General features: G+C 46.0%; 1 protein-coding gene across 11 annotated transcripts in view; it reads right to left on the reverse strand.

The window, feature by feature from the left end:
- Positions 1–19,918, reverse strand: part of SEC16A (SEC16 homolog A, endoplasmic reticulum export factor) — a 40,377-nt gene that overhangs the window by 4,231 nt on the left and 16,228 nt on the right. For 2 of the 11 annotated variants that reach the window (XM_088664721.1, XM_088664722.1), the window contains 24 exons: positions 19,288–19,450; positions 19,031–19,173; positions 17,917–17,978; positions 17,665–17,803; positions 17,028–17,270; positions 16,370–16,467; positions 15,599–15,680; positions 15,106–15,223; positions 14,855–14,966; positions 14,095–14,200; positions 12,623–12,763; positions 11,412–11,525; positions 10,648–10,855; positions 9,750–9,989; positions 8,407–8,495; positions 7,168–7,218; positions 6,407–6,556; positions 6,180–6,257; positions 6,024–6,080; positions 5,610–5,721; positions 4,168–4,314; positions 3,077–3,171; positions 2,530–2,604; positions 1,423–1,482 (listed from right to left, as the gene is read on the reverse strand). In XM_088664721.1, coding sequence (XP_088520847.1) covers positions 1,423–1,482; positions 2,530–2,604; positions 3,077–3,171; positions 4,168–4,314; positions 5,610–5,721; positions 6,024–6,080; positions 6,180–6,257; positions 6,407–6,556; positions 7,168–7,218; positions 8,407–8,495; positions 9,750–9,989; positions 10,648–10,855; positions 11,412–11,525; positions 12,623–12,763; positions 14,095–14,200; positions 14,855–14,966; positions 15,106–15,223; positions 15,599–15,680; positions 16,370–16,467; positions 17,028–17,270; positions 17,665–17,803; positions 17,917–17,978; positions 19,031–19,173; positions 19,288–19,450 — 2,883 coding nt within the window. Of the gene's footprint in view, positions 1–1,422; positions 1,483–2,529; positions 2,605–3,076; positions 3,172–4,167; positions 4,315–5,609; positions 5,722–6,023; positions 6,081–6,179; positions 6,258–6,389; positions 6,557–7,167; positions 7,219–8,406; positions 8,496–9,749; positions 9,990–10,647; positions 10,856–11,411; positions 11,526–12,622; positions 12,764–14,094; positions 14,201–14,854; positions 14,967–15,105; positions 15,224–15,598; positions 15,681–16,369; positions 16,468–17,027; positions 17,271–17,664; positions 17,804–17,916; positions 17,979–19,030; positions 19,174–19,287; positions 19,451–19,918 lie in introns of all 11 variants that reach the window. The other 9 variants (XR_015948693.1, XM_088664724.1, XM_035113150.3 and 6 more) reach the window with 9 other exon arrangements.

Below are 19,918 nucleotides of genomic sequence, written 5' to 3' on the forward strand. Positions count from 1 at the left end.
AATTTTCTAAACATCTGGGCAGGCTTATCTAAACAAGAATGTTTAAGCAAGTGCTGAAAAGAGTACAGGAAAGGCCTGACATCAATAGGCAGAGAGTTCCAAAGTGCATTCGTGCTACCAGACTAGGAGATCCAAGTTCTTACAAATAGGAAATTATGTGGCACCTGTAACAGTGCCTGTTCTGTTTATAAATTTTCTAAACAAACCACCACACAGAGACGGCTAGTGACTTTTTGGCCCTGTGGGCGGAACCTCCAGCCTGGCTCTGCTCAGGTAAACACCTCCCCTGCAAAGCATCACACAGAGACCAGAGCGCTTTGGGTGCATCTGATGCACCACCATGCAGTGGCTGTAGAAACCTTGGCCTGCCACATTCCCTCTTTTGCCCAGGGAATGAAGGACTTCCAGAGAGAGGGAATTATTTTTAAGCAGAACAGCAACATGTCCACTTGGGGATGGCGCATGTTCCCGGTCCCCAAGTATCACTCCCCTTGTACAATACCCTTCAGCATTACGGTGCTAACTCCACTTCAGAGGTTGTAGGGCTACAACTGCCATCATGCCCACTCACTGTTCAGGACCATGGAAGTTGTAGTCCAGCAACTTCTGGAAGGCACCAAGGTTAGAGGAAGCCGCTGCAATTGTATTTGAAGGGCAGTAAAAACTCATATCTGAGTGTTTGACATTAGGAGAGTTTAAATCGCTGGATTCTTCAATGCTGCTTTTGAGTCTTTGTTGCATTAGTTTCAATGTTCTTTGTGTTAAGCTTTAAAGATTAGTCATGTTTATCTTAATAATAATAATAATAATAATAATAATAATAATAATAATACATTTTTATTTATACCCCGCCCTCCCCAGTCAAAAACCGGGCTCAGGGCGGCTGACACCAACAGAATTACAAAATGCTTTTCCTGTTTGAAGTACAATGCCCTGAAGATTCAAATCAGAATACTGTCTAAATCAGCTTTCCCTTTAAGCTGTAGTTCAACACTTTTGGTTGGGGAAGGCTGCTCCAAGCATTCCAACAAATAAATATGGGGGGGAGGGTTCACCACCATATTCTGAGGACTGGAATAAACCCAACTCTCAGTCCAGCAAAGACTAAGTAAATTGTGTCCGTTCCCCACAAAAAGAGGTGGAATGCCCAGTGTAGTGAAAATTCTCAAAGGGAAGGATTGCTAAGAGAGGAAGGAGCCCAGCTAAACTTGGATCACAACTGCGACTCTCCAAAGGCAAGGAGGAATACTTCATCTTTGTGGCCTCAAGTTAGTCCCATGAAATGCAGGTAGGAGAAGATGTGTATTAAAAAGTAAAGCAAACATAAAAGAGGAGAGAGTGAGATGGAGGGTAGGGAGGATGAGGAGAGAACTCAAAGAGGGAGAGAGCTAGGGTTAAGGAAGGATGGCCAGCCAAATGTACCTGATTAAAATGCTGGCTTACTTCACGTGATAATGAGCTCATTGAGCTAGAGCGCGAAAGCTACAAAACAGCAAAAACACACACACACACACAACAACACACACAAAAAAGGGAATCAAAAAGTCATCATGCCGGCTTCTGCCTCAAGCTCTCTGTTCTCCTATTTTCAATAAATGGGGTGGGGAAAGGACCTTCCAGCACCATCGGTTAAATGATACGAATTACAAAAGGAGGTAAGTTAGCTTAAATTGCAGAAATAAAAAATAAAAGGGCAGGAGAGTAACTCCTTTGGTAAAACACACCCAAGATGCAGCTGGTAATGGTGCCTTGTGTACGATTTGTAAATCTAGTGGGGTTACGGTTATGCATCTGCATGGCATTTAATATGATAAATCACACACATGCACAGAGGGGGAAAGAGAGGAGAATCCACCACCCTGCCTTTTCACATAAAAAAGAAACATCTTCTACAACCTCCTTCCTGTGGGGAAAGGCCACAGCTCAGTGGCAGAGCAACTGCTTTTCATGCAGATGGTCCCAGGTACAGGCCCCCGTGGCCTCTCCAGGCAGGGCTGGAAATGTCCCTCCTTGTATGAAAACCCTGGTGAGTCACTGCCAGTTAGTGTAGACAATACTGAGCCAATGATATGGCTCGGTATAAGGCAGCCTCCTCTGTTCTTTTAAAATATTTTGTGCAGAGACCTGTTCAATTAGTGTCCCACATGCCCATTGCCTGCCAAGCCTGAAAGAGCATAAGAAGAGCCTGCTGGAACAGACCATAGGTGTGGCATTTAGTCCAGCCTCCTGTTCACAGTGTCCACCCAGATGCCCCAAAGAGAAGTTCAAGAGCAGGATTTGAGCACAAGAACACTCTCCCTTCCTGCCATTTCCAGCAACTGGATTTTAGAAGACTACCTCCAAATGCCAAAACAGATCTGAAAAGCCTGCCGACTACTCCTGGGTTCTTATTTTGGAGGTAACACGAAACTTCAGGGGCAAATCTGCTCGTGACTCAGTTACCTGCTGCTGTTGTCCCTTTATCTAAGGGTTTAGGAATGGCCTGTAGTGGTCCCCCACCCACCCACCCACTTGGCCAAGCAGACCTACCTCTCCAGGCTGGGAGTCCTCTGGGTTGGAGAGAGGGAGCTCAGAGCCAGGCGGCAACACAGCAGAATTTAAGTACTCCAGGGAGAAAAACAAAGAAGCAGAATTAGGTGGCAGAGCAAACCAGGGAATGGAACCCTAAAGACCCAGCAAAATGCTACCAACAACCCAAATATTAATAGGCTTTTTTGGGGGGGAATAGGTATTTCATGAAATTCTTTCCTTAAAACAGAAATCCTGCTATGGGACAAATCCATATCAGTCTCCAACAAGGGTTGTGTAACCTCCCAAAGACTTATAAGCGGCATGCTGGATCAGGCCAAAGTGGGCCCATCTGGTCCAGCCTCCTGTTCTCCCAGTGGCAAACCAGATGCCTATTATGCCACAGGAAGGACCTGAGCACAACAGCAGCATTGCCCCCACGGGTGTGGTCTGATTCACAGGCACATTGCCCCTCCAGCATTGGAGGCAGAACATATCTATTAAGTCAGTAGCCATAGGCAGTCTTAATATTCTCTGAGAACATGTTAACACTGCAAATCCAACTTACTGAGGGTTCTGCAGCCACTCCAGGGTTGCTCTGGCTTCCTGGTGCCAGCTGCCCTCCCGCCTCTTTCTCCTCCAAAGGCAGCTGATCCTCTGGAACTGCAGGAGAGAGACCCCAAGTTAGTACACAAAACAAGCTTTGTATCTCTTCAGACAGGGTGGTTGGGGCACATAGTGGTGTTGCACCCAAAGGTGTGCATGGGAGAGGCCAAGACTGAGCAGCCAATTTTCCAAGGGGGAAAGACCACAAGCAAAGGAGAACTCCTCTTTCCCCCTGAGAGTAGGTGGGGCTAGCAAGTAGACCTTCCGCCTGCTGCTGGACTACAACTCACATCATCCATGATTTTCAGCCATGCTGACTCAGGGGCTGATGAGAGTCTGAGTCCAATGTTGTTTGGAGGGAAACAAAGTAGCCACCTCTGCGCTTTAGAGCTTTCCATGATTTGCCAGAAAACAGCTGTCTGCGACAAAAGGTTTCACCCTCTAAACTGAATAGGGGTAGGTGGGAGACTAATTGCTGTTTGTTAATGGGATGCTCTACACAGTGTCTACATTTCAGAGTTATGAAGCCGTAAAGATTGTTTGCTTCATATTGTATACTCTACTCTAAATATGTTTTTTTAATATTTTCATTTTTATGTTGTAGAAACTCGTGTTTATTTAGCACCTTGGCTTTTATTCTTTTAGATCTATTGATCAGTTGGGGAATATATTCTCTAATGCTGGCTGTTCAAACATCAAGTCAACTGGTACAGGAAATTTCAAATAAGAACCAGAGAATTGTAGGGTTGGAAGGTATCCCCAAGGGTCATCAAGTCCAACCTCCAAATCCCACTTTTTTATTATTATAATAAAATCCAAGGCACCTAAAGAGAGCGAGAAATACTTATAGCTGCTGGCGAATCCACCCACCAAATGGCAGTTCCCATGAAGACTGAAAACTCAAGACACTTTTATTTCCTCCTTTCCTTAAAGAACAAGAAAGAGGCCAAACGAGAGGAAGAAGACTGGCCCTCAAATGGTTATACAAGAGGAAGTGAGGGAGGCAGAGGAGGTGGGCTGGGGCAGTGAGAGGCCTCTCCAGGCTCGACTCACCTGAGTTTGGGACAAAGAGGTTTGCTGCGATGGGCATGGGGGCCAGGGGAGCAAAGAGGTCTGATGGAGCAGGGGGTGCAGCACCACCACTGGGTGACTTGGCCCCACCAGGGTTCAGGATGTCGACATACCGGGCTCTGCTTCCTGCTGGAAAGAGGCAAGGAGGAAAGCTTATCACCATGCAGTGATGGAGTCTGAAGGTAGAGATCAGCGAGTAGGTGGGTGAGGGCAACCAGGAAGCAAGAGCACCCTCCAAAATAGTCAATCACATTAGCAAGGGTCCAAGCAAACCCATTAAAACTAATGGACATTATTATCTTAGGTCCATTCATTCACAGAGAGCCAGCATGATGTAGCAGTTAAGTGTGTTGGGTTAGGGCTGGGGAGAGACTAGGGTTCGAATCCCCACTCAGCAATAGGTGTGGCCGTGGGTCACAGTCACTACCTATCAGTCTAATGTAGTAAGGATTAAAACAGAGAAGGAAGAGAACTATATATACTGCCTTGAGCTCCTTGGAGGAAAAGGTGGCATATAAGTTAAATAACTACCGTATTTTTCCATCTACAAGACGCCCCCATGTATAAGACATGGAGACTCAGATTTTTAAAAATGGGGGGAGATCGCCCCATGTAAAATATACCCCCTAACTTTTGACATTATTTTTTAGGGGAAAAACCTAGTCTTATACACAGAAAAATATGGTAAATGAATTTTGAGTTACTCTGAGCAGGTCAGCTGGATTCAAGCTGCTGCTCCCTAACGCTGGGAGTGTGAAGTACAGAGAACAACACGTGCCAGTAGAATAGCCATGTAATAGTCATTCCACACTTGCAAAGAACCAATTCTTCAGTGTGGCAGTACCTACCCTGTGGAACTCCCTGCCCCTTGATGTTAGGAAGCCATCTTTGCTGTATTACTTTCAATTCCTGTGTTGTTTTTTAAAACTGTTTTAAAAACTACTCACTTTATATTGAAAAAACAATGAACAAAGTATTTTTCTTTTTCTTTTTTTAAAAAATGGCCTTTGGCCATAACGGCCAAAAATAACTGCTTATCCAAGAGCAAGTGAATATGGAAATAAAATATGGGAAAACTGGTTGCCCTTACACATTATTGTCAGGAAAGTAACTGCCTACTCTGAGAGCAGATTCAAGTAGATTTTGAGGTATGCAAGGTTTTTAAAATAGGAAATATTGTAGCTCTGTGGATTATTGTTAATAGGTCAAATAATAATTACACACACACTCCTCTGCCTAATCCCTGCCTAGTAATTATTTGTTTCACACATAATTTTGTGTAAGGGTAACAGACATGACATGCAGCTTCTTGCATCTATAACGACTGGCAAAGATGGAATCCTCTGCCAAGGACCCAAACAAACACACGTGTCTATTATACATGCTATTAATGCCCAGAACACAGCTCACACCTGAACAGTTACCTGCTTTCCTGGAGAACATGTTTATGGAGCTGTTGGGAGGTCCTCCTGATCCAGAGGGAATTGCTTGAGGGACCTGAGGGAACCCTGAAGGAGGTGGAGGTGGTGGCTTGCTCTGGAAGGAGGAAAACAGACCCTTGAAACCAAGGCCACCCCCTGGGTCAGGTGCATTAAGAAAGGAAACGAACCAAACTCAGCTCTTTGCTTGACCCCAGACTATCTGTCACATTCACACCATGCACTGTGATACCACTTTGGACAGTCACGGGTTCTCCCAAAGAATTTTGCGAATTCATTCAGGGTGCCGAGGGTTGCCAGGAGACCCCCTTAGTCCCCCAGCAAAGCTTCCAAAATGGTTGAACAGCCAATCCCTTTTTACAGGGAACTCTGGGAACTGCAGCTCTGTCCAGCATTTACCTCTTCCTCTGGTTCATCCAAGTTGACCCACCGCTGTTTCTTTTCATCCCAGACAATCTAGGTGAACAGATAGGAACTGGTTAGGAGGCAAACCAGGCAGGCTGTGCAAATATTCAGTTAAGGACTCACAACCACTGGGATTCAGGGTAGACCTACCGATTTGTTCTTATCATCAGGGAGGTGAGCTTCGTTCTTGCCTTTCCCCATCAGCCAGCCAAGCCACGTTGCTCCACTCTGTGGGGAAAACAAAAGGTAAGTCTTGCAAGAGGGCGAAGACAATAGCCAAGCGTAAGTAAAACTGCCCCACCCCCAACAAACCCAGCCAATTGGAAAAGCTGGGGGCAGAAATGAAGCTGCTACTTTTACCTTGAATGCTGGCCTACCTTCCGAGGCTCAGGCTCTTTTTTGCTTGGCTTCCCTTCTGGGATGGGCGGTGGGGGCGGGGAGGGCTGCTTGGCCGCAGAGTTCCGCCTCTCGCGCCCAACAGAGTGCACAGAGGATTCTGAGGTGGTCCGGGATCGCACCCCGAAGCCCTGCAGTCATTACAAAAGGAAACAGGATAACTTCAGCAGGTGCCAAGAGAAGCTTCAGCAGGTGCCAAGAGGGGTTGTGGGTTCCCTGTTAGCCTGACTCAAGAGCGGATCCGCTGAAATACAGTGGTACCTCTGGTTACAAACATAATTAGTTCCGGAGGTCCGTTTTTAACCTGAAACTGTTCTTAACCTGAGGTACCTCTTTAGCTGATGGGGCCTCCTGCTGCTGCCGCTGCACGATTTCTGTTCTCATCTTGGGGCAAAGTTATTAACCCAAGGTACTACTTCTGGGTTAGTGGAGTCTGTAACCCAAAGTGTTTGTAACCTGAGGTACCACTGTAGATGGATGGATGGATGGATGGATGGATACTGACTAACTTTGGTTCGTCAGCTTTGTTAACTTTGGTTCGTCAGTTTCAGAGGGTCTACTCTTGAGTAGGACTTAGTTGGACACAACCCAAGGTTCATCAGGGTTAGAGAAAAAGTTCCAATGCAGCATGGAGGTGTGAAGAAATAGTGATTTATTTTTTTTAAAAAAAAGGAGGAATGAGAGAGAGAGAAACAAACAAACAAACAAACAAACAGAGGTAGGGAGTCTGAGCATGGCATACCATTTGGACTGAAGACTGGGAGGTGGATCTGGATCGTCGGCCCGAGCCCTGCTTAGACACAAAGCCAGTACATCAACAAGCAAGCTAAGCCAACCTACTAACAGCGGATGCAGTCAGACCAGCACATTCTTCAGCACAGGTTGAGCTTGTTAAGTGGGAAAGCAAAGGTTGTATGGTGAGCCTGATACAACAAGTTGAGAGCGGGGAGCCTTTGGCCCTCCGGATATTGCTGAACTATAACTTCCATTAGCTCCAACAAATGTGGCCAAGTGTGATGGTGGGAGTTGCAAGTTTTCAGCTGTTTTAAACTGCTTTTAATATTGTGTTTTAAAGTTGCAACCCACCCAAGGACCTTAGGGTGAAGGGCGGGTAATATTTATAACAGTTCAGCAATATCCAGAAGACTATAGGAGCTCCACATCTGTAGCAGATCTTGGCTGCTCTTCAGTATGACTGTGTGAAAAGAAGGATTAGGTTATCTAGTGGGGGTGTTGTCCAGAAAATCCAGCCCACACTCCTAAAACAGAGGGGGCTGCTCTGCCAAACAAATGGTCTTAGGAACATGAGAAGTTGCCTTATACAAAGTCCATCCAGCTCAGTGTTGTCTCCAGGGTTTCAGGCAGGGAGTCCTTCCCATCCCTACCTGGAGATGCTGTTAGGGACTGAACCTGTGTCCTTCTGCATTCAAATCAGGCACTCTACCAATGAGCCACCTCGCCTTCTGCTTTAGCATGCCCCTGGCTTGTGAGCATGCACACAGCACACACAAACAAGGGTGGGGATTCACAGCACATCTTCAATACCAGACCTTTTTTTCTGGGCTGTACACAACAAAGTTTTTGCTCAGTGTAGACTCACTGAAATTAATAAGCCTAAATTAGTCATGTCCCATTAATTTCACTGGGTCTCCTCCGAGTATTGGGTTAACGTTGGGTACAACCCTTTTATGTGCGTGCCAGATGAGGATGGTCGCACACTCATTGTCAGCACAGCTAGCTGGGAGGATAGCACTTCTGAGTGATAGAATCGAAAGCAGAACCCAGAAGCGGACCTCCAGATGTTCCTTTGCTTGCCCTCGTACAAACCTGAGCTACAAACTGGAGAGGAAGGAAGGACAGAGCTTTCAGGCAGGGTCATGGGTGGAAGGGTCATGGGTGGAATTTGGTTCCAAATTAATGGCCATTACGTGTTCCCAATGGAATGAAACATTAAAAAAAAGAGTAAGAGCAGGATGGATACCATGCTTGCCATCTTCCCATAGAAGTCATCCTCTCCGGGCTCTGTCCTGGCCTTCCATGCTTGAGTCTCCTGGGAGCTGCCCTGCACTCCTGAGGCAGATATAAAAGACAGATCAGGATGAGTAAGTGATGGGTTGGAAGGAGGCACAAGAATGATGGCACATTAAATTGCATCAATGGAAATACCAGCTCAACATTTGCTGAACTTGCTTCCACAGGAAGCAGTGATGGCCATCAACCTAGAGGGTGATGCCTTAAAGAGGACTAGACAAATTCATGGAGGAGAGAGCTAGCAACGGCCACTAGTCAGGGTGGCCACGATGCTCTATCTTCACAGTTGGGGGCAGCTGTGCTTCTGAGCATCAGTTGCTGGAAACTACAGGAGGGGAGAGCGCTTCTGTTTAGGGAAGCTTTTCATGTTTGATTTCTGTATTTTAATGTTTTGTTGGAAGCCGCCCAGAGTGGCTGGGGGAACCCGGCCAGATGGGCGGGGTATAAATTTATTTATTTATTTATTTATTTATTTATTTATTATTATTATTATTATTATTCTGTGCTCAGATCCTGCTTGTGGGTTTCCCCAAAGGCATCTAACTGTCCATTGTGAGAACAGGATACCGTACTGGATGAGATGGGCTACTGGTTGTGTTGAATCAAAGGTGAATTGTTTCAGAAGCTTTGCTAATGCCATCTTGGTTGTCAAGATAACCCCACAATTAATTGGTAGTTGTTGCAGCAATGAGCTCATATATGTTTACAGTCACTTGCTTTGATATAGGCTAATGATGCTTTGATGTTACCCTTATCTATGGGGCTTGGGGTGCTGGGTTCTGAGCCCAGAAAGGGGAACTATCTTTAAGACTTGGGTATTTACCATCTATGCCCTCATCTAGTCAGGTGAAATGACATATGCTGCTTTGTTTATGAAGAATGTACGCATGTTTGCTTGGGTGTGGACAAGCCATCTCCTTGCTGTGGTGTCCATCCCACATCTGCAAAGGCTGGAACTAGCAGGCTGCTTTGCTGTAAGTCTACAACTTCTCTAGAACTGGGCATTCTGATTTTTTCACATTCTTATTTCGTGTCCTTGCACCCAACCACTCCTATGAGCCCTCCTTTGAGCTTGCGGTTCAGAACACTGGTCATCTGGCTGGATTCTTCTTATGATATTTTGGTGTGGACGTTCCATATTGTAAGGCACTCCACAATGTGACCACAACTTTGCAATGCAGGACACAAGCAAGTGATGGGGACCTTTGAAAAACATGTGCAGCTCTCCAAGAATGGAAAAAAGCAGAGGCCCTTTCTGCCACTCCCCGCCCCTACCACAATGTGAGGACAAACCTGCATCCTGGTTGAGCTGCTCCTGCAGCTGAAGCTCATTTGCTTGAGAGGATGGGCCTGTTTGTGGCACCATCCCCATCGCGGGGTACGGAGGGTTCTGCTCGGCTCCATAGGCATAGGCATAGCTGGGTCCGGGCCCTGTAGGAGGAGGATCTGCAGGGTAGAAAGGCGTATGACCAGTAGTCTCTGAATAGGAAGAAGGTGCTGCGGTGACTGAGCTGTCAAGGATGGCCTGCGGAGCTATGGAAGAAGTGACAAAGAAGGTAAATGGACATCCAGGATGTTTGTAACCCACAACAGACTGGAGCCCAGCATGACTCACTATCAATCCAAAGAATATTCCACCCCTCTTTGATGGATGAGAATGTATTTGGGTCAATTTGCATGGCCAGAAGCAGCTCAGTGGCTGCTGGCAGGTCAAACCTACCATCAATGAACTGCAGGGATTGTGGAAACAAGCTCCACCCAGGCAGCCTGTGTGCCTTGACACATCTTAACCAAAAAGAGCAAGCTGGATCCCCAACCAAGTGATGACCACTGGCACAGAGGAGGAGAAGGCTAGCAGTGGCTACTAGCCACGATGGCTATGCTCTGCCTTCACAGTTGGAAGCAGCAACTGTACCCAGCTCTTGCTTGTGGGCTTCCCACTGCAGCATCTGGGTGGCCACTGTGAGGACAGGAAGCTGGACTAGTCAGGCCACTGGCATGACCCATAAGGGCTCCCCCGATGTACTTAACACCAAACACAAAAGGCCTTAAACTGGGAGCACGAAGGGTCGTGGGGAGCCCATCACCACATTCCAACAGTGGACACTGCTGACAAAGGGTCCCCCACCCTGCAGTTCACTGTTGTTTCTTATTCTCCCTGCCCCATGAAACAATGGCAAGGAACACCCACCGGAAGGCATCAGCTGGACACTCGGCTGCACAGGGTGACCTGTGCCAGGAAGCAAGGAGGCCAGGAGTGGGTTGTCAGAGCTGGATTGCATCTCATGGCCAGCTCCCATCCCCTCGCTTTGACTGACATGGTCCAGTTCAGAGCTTGGTGTGCTGCAGGCATATTGCTGAGGTGTGGATCTCCCTGCACTGTAAGCGATCCCGCCCTCCTGGGAGAAGAAAAAAATCAAAGATGGCAGCTTTCGACTGACAGACATTGTTTCCCTTTGCTAGGACCAAGACCACCACTGCAAAAAGTTTCTAGGTTAAACGCCTAGAGGAGAGGAGCACAGGTCACTGCCTTACAAGGAGTCAAAGCATTGAGCCCACCTAGCTCAATATTGTCTACACTGAGTGGCAATGGATCCCTTCAGGGTTCTCTTTCTTTTGTACAATGGTTCTTGAGATCAAGGAGCAAGTTTTGGTCTATGTCTGGAGACCCTAGGATGCCATTTGAATCAAGATGGTGGATTGAACCTTTCAAAACTGATTTCAAAACTGCACTGGTTTTTTTTTTGGTGGGGGGTGGGGTTCTTAGTATTCCTGAGCAACATGAGGTATAAGGCTGCTAATGTTTCCAAGCAACTCTTTAAAAATAAGGGAAAGGTTTTCAGCTGAAACCCTCAGCTCACTTCTGTTCATACTGAACAAAGCAAGGCTACACTGATTGAATGAACATGCTTGGGAATCTCACACACTGAACTTATGGGAGGACAGCATACTCACCTTGATCTGCCCATCTAAGCTTCGAAGTTGTACCAACCAATCAGGCTCATCGAAAAATTCCTGCTCAGGTTTCTCCCTTATCTGAGGGTCAAAGAGCCGCAACCGAGGGGAGATCTGTGAAGCAGAACCATTGGAAAAGGTCAAGGGACAAGAGAGGAGGGAGCTTCTGGGACTGCTGTTTTTTAAAAAAATAAAATTTTATTAACTTTCTTTTCTGTCATTAGAAACATCTCATATCAATAGCATACATATTACACATCTTCGCCCCTTCCCTCCCGTGCTTCCCTCAGCTTCCATTTCTGGTTTGTTACCCCCTTGCTACATACTGCTGTTTCTTACAATCTACTGTGTCATTTCTTCATTATTTTAAATGTTCTCTATCAATAAAGATGTGAGTGTTTATTTAAATGGGACTGCTCTGTTGGGGCAGGCAACTGCAACCACTTTTTAAAGGTTTACATATATTTATTTACAGTAATACATAACAAAGTATAATAGCGGATGCCAAATAAAATTAAATAAGACAAAAGTAGAACGGGATAGCTAAACATGTAGGAATAAATTTACATACTAAAATCCAAGATAATAAATTAACATCACAAAGTTTCAAGTAACAGAAATGGGTTAACATTCTCCCATACCTTATTACTTCAATACATTATAAAAAGACTCCATTTCCTGATGAAGACACTATCTTGTAGTCTGCCCTCTCTGGTTATCACTATATATGTGAGATTAACTACGTTAACTATGTCCCAGATTTTAGTTATTGGTATTCATTCCTCATGGATGGTGTTCTCATTTCCTCCCCAGTCATGACAGATAATAATTCTGGCAGCAGGTAAGAGATGTTGCATCAATTCTCTGTCCTCTAGTAGTACAGTTTCTTTAACATTTCTGAATAGCAAAATCTGACAATCTATACATAAATTATAATCAGGTATTACTTAATTTTTCATTGCTGTATCTTCCCAGAATGTTCTAAGTTTTGGGACAAGTCCAGAATATATGCTGCATTCAAGCACGGACTGCAGTCATTTCTAACTTTATGTTTCCCTCTCCACTGCACTCTGAAAATATCCAGGGACTAATTGCTCATAGAAACATTGGAGAGGGCTGTGTGTTGCGTTTGGAGGGGCCTACCTCAACCAAGACACACAGCACTGGAAAAAGGCAGATGAACCCCACCCACCCCCCGGAATATACTGTACCTGAATCAGCTGACTAATCAGAACTGGGGAGTAGTAACAGGGGTTCGTGAGGATGGCTTTGGAAATCACTTCACAGTAATGGAAGGCTTGTGCGGCCAGACCCACTTCGGCCAGTCGACAGGCGTAGATAAACTTAAAAACCTGTAAGAAAGAGGATTTTGAATCTTAGGTGATTTGGGAGCATGGCCTTAACAGCAGCAGTAGCAGCAGCAGCAGCAGCAGCAGCTAAAAGCATGAGGGTGCCTGGCCTAGAGATGCTGGTTGCACAAGCAGCGTCAATGTTCCAGAACCTCAGAGCTGACATTTCTTCTCAAGCAGCCCAAACCTACAAGGTGCCTAGTGCCCAGCTCCTGCCCTGGCGTTCACTCCAGACTCTTCTCAGCAGCTCACGTCTGGATCATGTAACCTTCATAGAGAGGAATGTAACAGGGGACTTTGCCCCCTTCTGAAGAAACACCCTTCGAGGACACCAGGATCGTGCCTGGAATAGCTTTCGGCTGATGCAAGCAAGTTCATTAAAAAAGATATTTATATGATCAATGTGTCATTAAAAAAATGAAAGTGGGTCACAACAATAAAACCTTAAAACCATGCAATAAAAGCCATTTAAAAAGTTAGAAATAAGACAGCAATTAACAGTTGCGGAAGGATGTCTTCTTAACTGCCCATGTAGGGCTGGCAAAACAGAAATATTTTCAGCAGGTGTTAAAGAACAGGCTTAGTGGCCAAGTTCCTCTCCTCTGCTCAAAAGTCTCTCAAGATCTGAGGGATAGCTCAGTCGGCAGAGCATGAGACTTTCAATCTCAAGGAGGTTGGGTTTGAGCCCCACGCTGGGCAAATGGATTCCTGCATTGCAAGGGTGGTGGGCCTATATGAACCTTGTGGTCCCTTCCAACTCTACAATTCTAGGATTCTAAGGTGACTCTCATTTTAACTGCAATTTTTTATCTTATGTTTCTATCTTTTGCTAAATCCTTTGTACCTGTATTACATTGCATTTTAAGCAAGCAGATGTTTTCATGCTCAGGATTTATCCTGTGTGCACTCTTGTTTTAGCAAGTCTGCGATGGTATAAAAAAAGATTTGATCTCCACAGCTCCATGCATCCGAACTGAAACTCTCCTTTCCCAGTTTCTGTGACCACTCCCATCTTCTGCTTTTCCTTCCCCTCCCTCTCTCCTGCCCTGAAGCTGGAGGGCGGGGTGGAGGTAGGGCTGGGGGTTGCCACCGCCCTCAGCACACACAAGCCAAAAAAGAGCTTCCTCCAGCACACATTCCAAAGAAAGGCTCCTGAACTGCAGGGGCAAGGTCTCCTTTTCCATGCTTTCTCAGAACTTGAGCTGTGTTGCACATTATAAGCAAGATCAAAGTGGAAGGGGACAACAGCTGTCAAGCATTTGCAACCACTGCAGAACAACAAGGGGAAGAGCAGCCATCACCCAGGAGACTGAGAAGACAGAAGGCGCCCAAACCTGGAAATTGGGCAACGAGCATGGCTGTGTCCCCAGGGACTGCGCATATTCATAGGCTTCTGTCCTTCGGATGGCTTCATTGGTGGAGAACTTTGAAAAAGGTGAACTGAAAGGTAAACAGAAGGGGGTGGGATAGGAGAGTATTTTGTGAATGAGACACAGGCACTTGAATTGAAGGCCATTTAGAATTTGGAGGAAGAAAAAGACTCAAGACCAGACACCCCCAAACTGTGGCCTCCAGGTGTTTTGGCCTACAACTCCCATGATCCCTAGCTAACAGCAGCAGTGGTCAGGGAAGATGGGAATTGTAGTCCAAAACATCTGGAGGGTCGAAGTTTGGGGATGCCTGCTCAAGACCCTCTGGCATCCCTTGAACAGCTCCTCCAGCAAATTTCATTGCCACAGCCCTTCTTTGGCTTCAGAGTTAGAAACTTGCGGCAGGGACAGAGAGACAAAGCTACAGTCCCTCAGTGAGGCTGCAATTGGCCCAGGGATCAGCAATAGGTGCATATCAAAATGTACACAAAGGCAAGGCTTTCCTGCATGACAACCACAACTCTGTGTCTGGGAGAGGCAGCTTTAATGCTATTTTTTAAAATGATGATTATGAAGGGTGGCTGCTTCAATGCATTTCATATTGTGTTTGTGTTGGTTATCTGGTGTTTGCATGCTGCTTTGTGAAGGCTCACCCCTCTTTAGAAAGTGGGTTATAAATTTATTACACTTAGGGTTTCATGGAAACCCATTCCTCCCCACCCACCTGTGGTTTGAGCCAATCAGAACCAGCTTAGTTGTTTTCTTTGTGTAGACTCCGAATCCGACCTGAGCCATCAGGTAGCAGAAGTGAGCAGCATCCAGGAGGCCTCTCGAAGCTGTGGCAAAATAGAAAAAGGCATCCCTTAAAATGGGAGCAGGAGGGGACTCAGGCCCAGGGGCCCTCTGTTCCCAGAGACTGATCAGTCTTCTCTCCCACCCCAACCCTTATCGGTGGGATTTGCTTCTGTGGGTTACCAAGCGTATCGCCCATGGTGATGATCGTCCTGTGCTCCACCTCCATGTTATTTGTCAAGTTGGAAAGGACCATTGCCAAGTGGGGTCTCCAGTCTCCCCATTTCTCATCTCCACAGCACTAGAAGGGGGGTGATGGGGAGAGAAAGACAGAATAAATGAATTTTCCAGTACACTGCTAAGTCTTTATCTCTGCCTTTCAGTTTGCTTCTGCATTAAAAACAACAACACTGTACTGTGCTTTTACTGTTTTGCATTTACAATTGTTTTGCACACTGCTTTGAGACTAATGCAAATGGAGGCATAAAGATATAAAATAAGATGAGCCACTGCAAGGTTGAAGAATAAATAACTACAAATTCACAAAGTGCATGGCTGCTAAGGGCGCACTTAAAAGTGCATTCCTGTTTAAGCATGCACAAAACTGAAAGATCTTTGCTGAATTGTGCCCTCCTCCAATCGGCAGGGACAAGGCAGGCTCTCACTCAGAACTCACTGTGGATGCTGCGGGCATCCTCCCAGACATGAGCTGGTAGACAGTCTGCAGGGGGTCGTTGATTGGCAGGCTGTTGGCGAACCTGACAAGCCAAGAACACACAAAGTCAGAGGTCTTTCCAAGGAGGCATTAAGAGAGTCCAACGGCACTTTGAAAGCATAAAAAGAGCCCTGCAGCAGCAGCGGGATCAGGCAAAGGGAACCCATCAAGTGCAGCATGCCGGTCCAATAGCAATCAACACGATGCTCCAATGGGAAGCCCAAACGTAGAACCTGAACACAACATCAATTCTTCCCACTTGTGGTTTCCAGTAACTGGTATTCAGAGGGATACTGCTTCTGGCGGTGGGGGCAGAACAAAGCCATTGTGGCTAGTAGCCACTGATAGCCTTCTCCTCCTTCAATTTGCCGAATCCCCTTTTAAAGCCACCCATAAGAAGTCTGCTAGACTGGGCCAATGGTCTGTATAGTCCAGCCTTCTTATTGTGGCCAAGCAGATGCCCCCGACGGGAAGCCTGCAGGAACTGAGGAAACAGCAGAAATTCTCCCCACCTAAGATTTCCAGAAACTGGTATTGAGGCATACTGCCTCTGACAGCAGAGAAAGAACATGTACCCATCGTGGTAAGTGCATTTATTGGCTTACTCCAGGCAAGAGATGAGTAAAGAACAGGTGTGGGTAACCAGGTGACGGCAGAAGAGATTTAAAAATGTATTGAAGTTCACTGGAAAGAGGGCTCAAAGTGCACATGGAGGTAGTAGGTATCTCTTACCTGGTCATCACTCTTGCATGAGCCCTACTGTCCATCTTGCTGGCCAGCAGCAAAGCGTGGCCCCAGAGCCCGTGTTTCATGGCTGATTCCAGAGCGTCCTGGCGAGAGAGAAAGAGGGGACAACAACTTGTCAAACTGGGCATGGATCTCCCCTGGGGTGGGCTCAGCTCTCCTCCTCACTCCAACACATTCTCAGGAAGAACCAGCATTTGACTGAGAAACCGTTAATCAGATTTCTTTTGGTGTCAGCACCTAGGGTCACTGCCAGCTTCTAGAAAGACCTTAAAGGGGCTACTTTAACATCTTGATATAGAAGGGTGTGGTGTATTGCCCTCACTGAAAACCCAACATGCAAGCAATGACTGGCAAAGAATACACAAAGATGCTTTTGCTGGTTGGTGGGACATCATCACCATCACCACAAACACAAACACAAAACAAAACAGGACCAGTCCCCAGCAGTTTGCACTAATGTCATGCTAACCACATTCTCCCTTCCTTTTAACAAAGATGAAAGTATCTCCAGAATTGGGAGTTGTAGTTCTCTGTTTTTGTCACCTTTGGTTCAGTAACAACACTAAACTTTTACACACACACACAGGTACCGGTATTACTGTTATGTAAGAAAGAAGGAAATAAGCTTTCCCTAGCCCATTACCTTCTTGCGCCCATAGAGCAGGAGCTCCCGGAACCGGTCTGTCTCCTTCTCGAGGTTGCCAATGGTGGCGATGAGGCTGTCTGAGAGGAAGGAGAGCTGGGCTTCTCCAGACTCCTCCTCTGCCTGCTCCAGGGCCTCATTCGTGAAGTCAATCAGGTTTGCTTCATTGGGCGATTTCCCTGGGAGCCATACTGTGCGATGATCCTGCAGCAGGAGCTCAGCAAGGTCTGTGCCCACCACTGTCTGCAAGGAAAGCAGTTGACAGCAACACTCTTTCAAAAGGGCAGCTTGGATGGAGACATCCCACAAGCCAGCAAGAGGGTGGGAAGAGAAACATCTAGCTGTTTCCCTTAGCCCAGAAACTGCAGGACTTGAGTTCTCAGCCACATGTGACTTTTGGTTTGTTTAGTAAAGTTAACTGTTTGGTAGACTATACCCAAAGAGTGATTATCATTCTTTAGCTCTGCATTCAGGCATTCTTTCAAAGCTCAAGGTGGGAGGGGAGGGCATGCCTTTCCCTGTACATCACTGCAACCATCCCATAAAACTGAAAGCACAGAGAGTTGGAAGGATTAATCTGCAGGATATCAAGCATTTCACTGGTTCAGTTATTTAGCAGGAAGCCCAGAACTCTTACCCCATTCTGTCTGCACAGGAGAATGATGAAGTCCCAGAGGAGCCGGGCAGACTCCTTGTCAATCAGAGTGTCATTCTGAAAACACCGGGTGGCTTGGTTCTGGGCAAAATTGATAACGTCCACTTTGTGAGTCTCTTCTCTGTAAGGAGGGGAGGAGAAAGCAGTGTTGAGGCAGGGAACTAGGCCTCCAAGGGAGGCAGTTCAGAGCAATCTCCGACAAAAGGCAAGTGCTTAAAATCCAGCTTCACGTACCTGGTGAGGGGGCCAGGGAAGGCTCTCATCTCCTCCTGCTCCAAAGAGTGCTGCATTACCATCTGCAAGGCAAGCAGAGGGGAGCATCATGGACAGAGTCTGTGATGCCTCTCATTACACTGAAGGCAGCACTAACTAGACCCTGCTGAACTCACCAGTTAGGGAACTCAGCAATGGGGGAGTGGGCTCTGCTGAACTCAGGGGGACTTAACTATTAATAATAACAACAATAGTAATGTATTACCCGTCCATCAATCAAAGGTCCCAGGCAGGATTACAACATTAAAACACAGTATGAAAAACAGTTTAAAACAGCTTACAATCACAGAAATATGGTGGGTTCTAAAATATACACCTCAAGTGACAAATGTTATAGTAAATATAATAATTATTATTTCATGAGGCAAGCCAAAGTGATTTTCAATAGAAGGACATATATAAAACAGGTAACTACATATAAAAACCATGAAAACAATTGTGTGTACACAGACACACACACACATACATAATTATTAATATAAAGTAGTTTACAACCACATCACATATAGAAAAGCAATGGGATAAATATTTTAGAAGGCTTAATGAAATTAATGGCAAGCTTTGTTTCACTGCATATCATGATGATTTTTTAAAAAATGAGCTGGCCATTTACACACATTAAGTATTATTAAGTGTTGTTGTTGTTGTTGTTGTTGTTATTAAATACATTTGTCCCAGATCACCTGGCACTTCATGTGCGTGACCAGCAAGAACAGCAATGAAAACTGGGCATGAACCGGAAGCTTCCTAGAAAGCCTCCTCCTCTATTTTGTCTGTTTAAAAAGAGTCTCAATTAGTCAAGTTCAACAAATAAATAGAAGCTCTTCCAACAAAGCTCCATTTTAACTTTTTTTTCATCGACTAAATAATTTGTTCATTTACCCACATTTTAAGGCCTCATATTCGAGCTCCTTGGAGGAAAGGTGGGATATAAATGCAACAAATAAATGAATAGAGCGATGTTTTTTACAGGATGGTTTAGCCTGCAAACTTGGTAAGGCAGTGAGAGATTCTGTAGCATTAACAACAGAGCCCTGGGTGGAGCACAGCTGAGGCAGCCCTTCCCCTCCCTTACCTCCATGCTGTGGATCTCAACCAAAGCTGGCTGCCCCTCTGAAGGCAGGTTTGCCAGGACCTTGATCAGGTAGCCCCCAGGACCGAACCTGCAGCAGACGTGGGGCACTGAAAATTTCTCAGGCGGCAGAGGCCTTGAAGGGGCTGCAATGGGGAAGGAAACAGGCAGGCAGGTTAAAAACAAACGTCTGTCAAGTGTCAGCTCTCTGTTTGCATCTTACTGGATACATAAAGCCCAAGAAGCAGCCCAGGTGCTACCTTGTTCCACAGTCATCCACGCAGCTTGAGTTGCATAGCTGCCCATGAAAGGGGCCTGCTCGCCAAAGTGGTCATAGGAATACTCCGTGTGAAGTGAGACTGGTTGGTGATTAGCTTCGTAGGTGCCGGCTGTCAGGTCATGGTTGCTTCGATACAGCTGACTCTGGAAGGGAAATATAAGGAAGAAGTGCTTAAGGGTGGGAGTTTGAGCAGAGGAAATGGCAAGGTACAAGCTACTCACTGCCCTTTGAGTGAAAGCCCAGGTTGTCCTAATAAACCAAAAGGACCTGTCCAGGTTCTAATATCCTCAGTTGAGCACCTTCTAAGTGCCATCCACATCAGAAGAATGGTTGGTGGCGACATGAGAGAGAGTGAAGTTTCTGCAGCTGCTCCTTGAGGAAATTTCCTCCTAAGAGAGGTCAGGATGGCTCCCTCCTCGCTATAATTCCCCTGGCAGGCTGAGACCTCCCTGTCCAGACAGGCCTTTGGAAGACTAAGGTGCAGGTGGTGCTAACCACTGGGATGCTGTCGGAACAAACTCAATTTTTAATTGCTGGTTCTAAATGTGTTTTGATGTATTGTTTTTAACTAGTTTCCTTTTATTACTTTTTTATTTTACAATTATGTTTTT

This window comes from Zootoca vivipara, chromosome Z2 (genome assembly GCF_965207765.1).
Source record: "Zootoca vivipara chromosome Z2, rZooViv2.hap1.1, whole genome shotgun sequence".
Taxonomy (NCBI): domain Eukaryota; kingdom Metazoa; phylum Chordata; class Lepidosauria; order Squamata; family Lacertidae; genus Zootoca; species Zootoca vivipara.